The sequence below is a fragment of the Corvus brachyrhynchos genome, unplaced genomic scaffold (assembly GCF_000691975.1).
Source record: "Corvus brachyrhynchos isolate BGI_N302 unplaced genomic scaffold, ASM69197v1 scaffold324, whole genome shotgun sequence".
In the NCBI taxonomy this organism is placed as follows: domain Eukaryota; kingdom Metazoa; phylum Chordata; class Aves; order Passeriformes; family Corvidae; genus Corvus; species Corvus brachyrhynchos.
The window spans coordinates 258,876-267,188 of NW_008246067.1; the positions used below are offsets into that span (position 1 = coordinate 258,876).

Here is an 8,313-nt window from a genome sequence, read left to right on the forward strand (position 1 = left end):
CTGGACTCACAGTTGTCAGCACTATCAAGATTTTGTTTTTTCTGTACACTTATCTTTATTCATAACAAAACACTTTGTCTCGTAAGAACAATACACAGGACCATGCAAATCTACACTTGGATAAATGCAGACAGCTTGAAACAGTTTAGGCAATCATCATTTATCAAGATCACAATGCTTGACTATGTATTAATGGAGTTTTAATAACTGATTCCTGGGGATTTCTAGAGAAAAGGTCTAAAAACTTGTCATTTGACTTACTAGTCTTTATATCTTAGTTGAAGTGACCTGAAAAACTGTTAAAAAACCACCAACAAACCTTGTTACATACTGTTTCATCTGTCTTTCTCTTTTTCTTCTTACTAGGTACCCTCTCAAAAAGTCTGTAAGGTTTATTTCAATCAGCTTCAATTGGTTTGGGGTTTTTTTTTAATGTCTGTCTAGAAATTTTCCCTTTGCTTATCACACAGACTGACAACACAACACAGCTGAGGTGTTTGTTTCACAAAGCAGTATTTTTGGAAAAGAAGGTGGCTTTCAGACAGGTATGAAAGGAGAACAAAGACAGTCTTTCATAAGCCTCAGATACAGCAATAGCCGGGTGACCAGAAATTACTCCATAGTAAGAGGATTAGCAAGGTCTCAATATCTCTAGTCTCCATCTCAGGCTCAAAGCTCCTCTCCCACAGACACACACACAGAGCTTAATCACATCAGCTGGCATCTTACCCTCAACTGAGCATGAGTTGTTAGAACTAAGTACAGATATTTCAAACATCCACTGTGTCTCCCTTTGGGGAAGAAGTCGCATACCCAAAACAGCATCTCATGTTTTCCATTAAACCATAGCTTTTTATCTTTCCTCACAGCTCTGGAACTTGGAAAAGGTCCCTCAGGAGACAGCTGCTCTTTTTCTGCCTCTCACCACTGCTGTCCCAGTAGCTCCTACACACAGCCCTGCAGCCACTGCCCCAGGAGACTTGACTGTCCTGGCAGACAGCCAACGTTCACCCAGCACCGTTTCTGCAAAATCCATTTCAGCTTCTCTTAAGACAGCCTATCTCAGAATGGCAATTTCCACCCAAAAGAGGAATAAATCATATGGGATACACCAGCTCTCTTTACCAAATGGAAGTGGTCTTATGGTATCTGTTTGGGCAAGATAAACAAATGCATTTAATTAACTTCTCTCACACTTAAACTAAACTATTTATCTAAAATGCTTGAAGTCACCAGACTGAACACTGCAGGTCAAAGAAAAGTCAATTTTCTTCAGCAAAACCTGCTGTAGGTTTCAGAGCTTCAGAAACCATTGAAGCAAACATCCATGAGCATACAACTGTCACACTTCCCGAATATATCATTTGCTACCAAGTTCCTCCTACAGTAAACAAATCTTTGAGTCCTGAAGATAATTATCAATCCTGCATCCTGAGCCAATCATTCAGCTACCAAAGCAACTGCAACCCAAGAGTCAAGTTAACTTTTTTTCTTACTACACACACACACATCTTTGCATACAAACCCTTTCAGCAAAAAGTGTGCTAAAGTATTTGTTCTAATCAAACAGAAAGTACTGAATGGGAAAGAATCTGCCCATCTTTAAAAGCAGATTTGCCATCAGGTCCAAAATCTTTTTGAACCAGGGAACACTATTCAGGGCTTTTTTCTGAAAAGACTACAGCTGACGTGTGTTTGGCAGGAACAGTCCTAGCTTTCAATTATTTTCCTTTCACATTCAGACCAGAACTCTGAAAATTGTCTCCTTCATCCCATGAGATAGATATCATGTCTGAGCCAATTGTGATTTAGATATCTCAGACAAGATATAAAAACATTTATTTGCTCAATGTGGAAGTTGTACTTACCAATGACACTAACAGAAAAGGGAGCACCTTTAGCCTAGTGTTAACTATGAAAGAGAAAATGGTCTTAAGGTTTGTATCTTCTGCTCCATATGACTTCTTAAACCCCTACCCACCCTCTTTCTTTGCTATTCCAGGCTTGGCTTTGACTAGGAATTCCACTTTGGACCAGAGAAAACACTTCCCATCATGTCTGGTATGAACATTCCTAAAAAAGAGGACTGGTTTCAACTAATTAACATTCTCTAATGGAACAGCTACTTTGCCAGAGGATTCATGATCAGCTCTAATTTAACTTCTAAGTAATTATTAGAGCAGCATGACAGCAATTACATTAGCTGTGAATGTAGCATTTCCCAAAAAGACAGCAATAAATTAAAGATTGATATAGCAAAAACTGACAAGAGCTGGCAGGGCTTGAAAGTTGCTGCTTCATGTTGCGTGTCCCAGAAGACACTGATTTGGAAGAAAGGGCTGCTCTGATACCACTCCCTTCTCTGTTTCTTATACAGCCCTCAAGTGGGACAAAAGGAAGAATTATTTTCAGACAACAAAATACCAACTATGATTTCAGGAACCTTTTCCTCACACTTTATTTTAGGGTAAGACACCTAAGGAGTCAATTTTTTCACAGAAAAGCTATAGAGCATTTCTAAAACAGTCAAGTGCACAAGTTCGTAGGGGATACACAGTTTGGTTGTTAGACTGAAGACATTTCTTTCCTTTATATTCTGTATCATAAGAGCAGTTATCCTCAAATCCAAGTCAATGCCCTACTTGAGTCAAGCATAAAAAATGTGGCAGGACTAAACATTACACTTATTCTTATTATACACTTATTATTATTATATAAAGAGTACAGTTTTCTGGATGTATAATCTAGCTTCCAGAAAGAAATTTGAGAGGCTTAAGAGACATATTAGTCCAATGAGAAGTGAGCTATAATGTACCTTCACCAAAGAAAGCAAACCAAGGTCAGCAGCTCAGAAGTTATAAGAAATTTTCAAAGGGTAAGTTAGTTTTAAAGTTCAGAGCTATTTAACCTATGAGAGAACAGTAGCAAATGAAAATTACTTTAGACATTTACATGGCTTTATAAACATTGTGCCTAGTCCCACCACAAATTAAACTGCAGAGCTATGGACTCTTGTTACACTGATGGTCCCAAGATCATTTATTACTGGCCTTGTACTTATAGAGGGGGTGAAGACAGGAGGAGGGAGATGAGGAATTCTCTAGTCAAGTACAGTTAAATGCTTTACAATTTTACTGAAAGAGTTATCTTTTGTTTTGCCTTGTAATTAGTAGGATTGTTTTGGTTTCTAGCTGGTGGTGACCTTGCATTTTGTACCAAACTAGCTGATAAATAACCACAAAAACGTGTATGATAAGTGGATTTAAATGCTAAAGGTGACAGAACCAAGAAACTGGGGCCTGTTCCAAAATGCAAGTTTGCCAGAGGCAAATGAATAAATGAATAAATTTGTTTGACTCATTGTATAGCACAGCAGGGTTCTAGATCAATCTGATTTCATGATACTTTTTAAAGCTTTCTTCCTACCAAATGTAACAAGGTTTAAGAAGTCCGACAATGTGTCTTTATTCATTTCGGGAACTGAAAAACTGGAAGCTAAATCACACTATTAATTCACAGAATTATGTCCGAATTTAATTCTAAACTAAATGGGAACACTTTAAAATATATTTTTTAGTTCATGTATGTTTAGTTCCAACCAACAGACACAACAGATGTTTTCCCATGGCTCCAGCACTCACTCCTTTGATCTACTGATAGCATGCATCTTCTGTGCAAGTGTTATCTACACACACCAACTAAAGTCTGCATTGAGCAAGCAACTTTGTCAATATGGACTTTTCAACTAATCAAAATTCCTTGACATGTGGAAGATACTAGCAACCCTGGAACCTGGCCAGGTCAAGCATCTGCAACTACTGAACACAGCCCACTTTCAATACCAAGCCCTTAAGCTGTTTCCTGAAACAGGATGCATTTGTATATATAGTGATTGTATATTTATTTTACTACAAAAATGCTTACCAAAAAAAAAAAAAGAAATCCCATCCTTCCATAGTTTGGGCAATTCCATGTGTATTTCCTTCAGAGACTTAACAACATGATAGCAATAGCCAAAAGAAAATAAAAATACACCAAATATAAAGTCATGGCAGATTTTTAATTCTAAGTGTAAATAATTCAAAGAATCATTATTTTCACATTTTCTTAGCAGATGAAAGAAAAACCAAACACACACAAAAAAGGCCACTTCTTTCCTTGGTAGTAACTGCAGGAACAAAACACAAAATTGCCACTGTAATCATGCAGTACACAGCAAAACCTCTTCATAATTTCTGGTTTAAAATGGAATAATTGGAACCAACTTGGTCTGACAAAATAGCCATCCATCCCACAACCAAAGAACAGTTTGATTTGTCTTTCAGAGAGTTTGCTGAGAAATAAATTAAGAATTTCTGGTGTACTACAAATTTGAGTGTGTCATTTGTGTGCAACCGCAACAAACTGGCTTTACTTAGAAAAAGGGAATATACTACTATACCATCCTATAACAGCCTGGAGGAATTAATGACTTGTTCAGACATGAGTTTAACGCCATAATTTGCTGCATATAATTACTATTTCCTGGTCAGTTTCTTCTGTTTCCTATATTTTTTACATTAAATTAGATACAGACGGAATCAAGGTGCTTTCTAGCTGGAAAAGTGTATAATCAACTTAGGCAAGTTAAAAAAAAATTAATTAATTTAAGCAGTCTTAACTGGTAAAGAAAGCCTACCTGAGCCTTCTTTGATTTGCGGCACCCAACATCATTCAAGACAAAAATGCAAAGCTCAAATAATAAAATTTATGCGTGCAAGCTGACTGTAAACAAGTGTCTCAATGGGCTTCCTTGTCTTCAGTGGAAGAAGAATCGAAGTGTTACAGCTCTAATATAAGTTCTGTTCAAGAATTCCTTAGACTGTGTGGATAATGTAGAAAAGGGGAGATGGCTTTAATTCAAAAATACTTCTCTATCAAGAAGTTTAGACTAATGTTTCAGCTACCAATAGATAATATTAAATTCAAAGGATTGGCACCCATGAACATAGGGGACTACCCTTAAAAATGATTTTCCTAAAATATTCTGCCTAGACTAGGAGTTTTGGTGGTTTTATTTTTTAATGCTCCACTCCTTTGACACTTTCCATTTTACAGAATTCTTCTGTGGTTCCTGTTCTTGTCTTCCACCACGTTTTAAAAAAGGAATGCCTATTTACACACACAAGCCACATCATCAAATATTGGCTTTAAACAATACAACCACAGGTTATGTCTGAATTTGAAAACAGTTTGCTTCCTCAGCCTAAGATTTACTGCCTGGTGAAGACACAAAACTCTTTGTGGCTCTCAGTACTTTGAGCAGATCAAATATTTGAAAAGGCAATTTGCACTTTTACAGCTACCACAATCTTAAGCTGAAGTTTGATTTATAATTGTGTCATCTTTATTTCTGTATCCCAGCTTATGTATGTTTTGAAAGAGATAGGCAAATAGAATACCAGGTTAGAAACCTACCTAAACTACTTGCTATCAAAAGATTCCTAGTGGAAACTAAAGTCCTGATTTTCTAAGCTTTTTCCCATACTTTCTCAGAACTGGGTGCTAAATAATGCCAATTCAGCAGAATACAGTCAATGACACCTTGTTAGTCTTCAGGACAATTTCCCGAGGTAACAGCATTCAAAAAGATAATTAAACTGGTGCACTGAGATCCACTATTTGTCCTGCAGATGCTACTATCATGTTAGCGAAGAAATGGTTAACTTAAAGGGTCTAGTTCCTAAAAGACTGTGTCAAGTGTTTCACAGAAGTATTTAAGTGGTTAGACTTACAACACCACCACACAAAGCTCTAAGAGATAATGTTGACCCCATTCCTTTGACACATCCTACGAAGAAGAGGGAGTTCCTATGAAGATCAAGCACATTTTTGACAGGTCTTCCATGAAGAAGTTTACATTTGTTTTGCAATACTCTTTTCAAGCATTTGAACAGAAATAACATGAATCTGTCCTTGTTAGTTTACTATTTTTTCCTACACATTTCACTAAGTTAGCAGTCTGCCTTAACATGCAGACTAAGCAGCATTGGGGGAGCCAAATTAGTTTCTTGTACTGCTGGTGATCCAGATCTGCTTTGCATGGCATACCAGTAATTATTACCATAGATCAGGTATCAAGTAGTGTGCCGAGTAAAGCTATATAAATGTATGCATATGTTTACTACTAAAACCTTCTAATTACATATCATAGTACATCTGCACACAGTACTCAGGTTGGGAGGGCCTTTAACGTCACTGCAACATGACATGGAAAAGAAACTGTGGAACGAAAGCAATGTTATCAATCCTCTTCAGAGCTAGATTCATCTTCCTGGTCAGAGAGTTCAGCAACAGGAAAGCGCAGGATGGCTGCCACCCCTGTCAGCTGGCCCAGCTGCTCTCCAGACACATGGAGGCTGGAGAAAATGCGTACTGTGCCCATGTTCTCCCGTACGCTATCTACCAATTTAACGTATCGGGCACGTGTAGCCACATCCTGGTGCCGAAAAAGCTCATCACTGATCAGCAGGGTATCAATGGCCATGGCTTCATTGGCCTTCTCCACATGTTTCAGCCCATAAAAAGCCCGGTCAGGCTCGTGCTGCAGCATTTTATAGAAGTCATCTAAGGCTTTGACCTCACCAGCTGCCTTAGTGTCAGAAAGACGGCTAGTTACAGCTGGGTCGCAGAGTGCTTCCTTCAGTGCGTATTTATGTCCTGAGGAAGAGTGGACCTAGAGTGAAAACAAAGTCAAAAGTTTGGTGTTTTTAAAGTAAAAGGACCATTTTCTTGATTAACCAATCACAAACATCCTCTATGATATGTAATAATAATCTTGATAGTTATTTGGGGAACTTAGCTCCTTCTTGAAACACAAAACTGTTTTCTTAAAGAATCTCTCCTGCAACCTGAAGCCTATACGAAATCCCATGAACTGTCTTTCAAGAAGCACAAGACAACTGTCTCTCTTATTCAAAGGCTGGGTTAAATATGCGAGCTGCTCTCAACAGTTCCCAAGGTAAGGCTACTTGAAATTACTAAGAAACTAAGATCTAAGGTTGTCTCTTTTTTAAAGCATTCAAGAAAAGGAAGGCCCCTTAAGACTGCAGGTATATAATGTAAAAGCATCAGCTCTAGCTGCATAATTATTATGCTTGCAAAGCTGTGAAGTACATTAAAACTTCTCACTGTTATCACTCTGCTACACATGGTGCACTGGGTCTCCTAAATACTGGGACCATTAAGCACTGGGACCAACTTCACTCCCCCTTCCCCCAGATTACAGGGGTACTCCAACCTAAAAATTATACAAGTATCCTTATGAAAACTTATTTTAGGCTCTGAATATGCCTATTTCAGTATAAGGCTAACACCCCCACCCACACAATCAGTGAGATGACGAAGAAACAAGGCAAAATGCACAGCCTTTAACTATGTAGTACAAAACTAACAACAAAATTCACTAACCTATACCACATCCAGGTACTTTAAAAAAAATCTCAAGAAAACTGTTATTAAACATGCATGCTATACAGTGTGACAGAGTAACAGTGCAAAGTATTTTCCAACTTGCACTTTACACTTAGTTGAGGAGTATGTATATCTTTACAGGGAGTTTGAAGTATCTATTACTTTCTCTACACCACATTAAGGTATCCTAGACAGGAACCATCCCTGGTACCACACACAACTCCCTTATAGTTTGGGAGGCACGAGAATAATTTCCTCATGATGCTCACTCAGAAATTTGTTTTCTTTACTGACTTATTTCCCATGTAACTACCTTTTACTATCACACACAACTCTCAAACCTCTTTTTACCCACTCTGGTGACTGCTTAGCTCCTTACCTGTAGGAACTTGGACCTGTTCTCCAGCAGAAGTTTGTTGTCAGTCTTGACTGCCTGCTGGAACATGTAGTCACAAAACTGCTCCCGCACGAAGCCTGGGCTAGCCACCAGTACACACTTCACCACCTCAAAGTTGATATGCCTCTGGATGGCTTGCACCACCTGCTCGTAAAACCTCTCCAGAGCCCGGTCGTGCTGACTGCAGTTCCCCTTCCGCTTGCGGGGGATGTTCACCTCCACCTTGGCACGAGTAAGCGTCATGCTCGGGGTGACCAGGCAGACGTGAGCCAACCCTTCCTGCATGACCACGGCTGCCACATCGGCGCTCCAGGCCGGGTCGCAGGCCTGCTCGATGCGCTCCAGCACCACACTGTCCCACTGCTTCTTTGCCAGGGTGAACTGCCGGTTGGGCTCCAGTTCGATGGTGTGGTAGGCGCCCATCTTCACATACTCATTCTCTTGGATATTCGTGCCCTTAACCC

The 8,313-nt window shown here is 39.1% G+C and overlaps 1 protein-coding gene across 1 annotated transcript; it reads right to left on the minus strand.

Annotated features, from left to right (window-relative positions):
• Nucleotides 1-3,907: 3,907 nt before the first annotated feature.
• On the minus strand, nucleotides 3,908-8,307 carry PELO (pelota homolog (Drosophila)). The gene is made up of 2 exons (XM_017746875.1): nucleotides 7,832-8,307; nucleotides 3,908-6,715 (listed from the first exon to the last, which is right to left on the minus strand). The coding sequence occupies exons 1-2, from the start codon at nucleotides 8,270-8,272 to the stop codon at nucleotides 6,284-6,286; spliced, it is 873 nt and encodes a 290-aa protein (XP_017602364.1). The 5' UTR covers nucleotides 8,273-8,307; the 3' UTR covers nucleotides 3,908-6,283.
• Between the last annotated feature and the right edge of the window lie 6 nt (nucleotides 8,308-8,313).

Coding starts and splice junctions, on each gene's coding strand:
- PELO (XM_017746875.1), bottom strand. CDS start 8,272: ATGGGCGCCTACCACACCATCGAACTGGAGCCCAACCGGCAGTTCACC. Junction 6,716..7,831: donor ACAGGTCCAAGTTCCTACAG/GTAAGGAGCTAA, acceptor TTTTCACTCTAG/GTCCACTCTTCCTCAGGACA.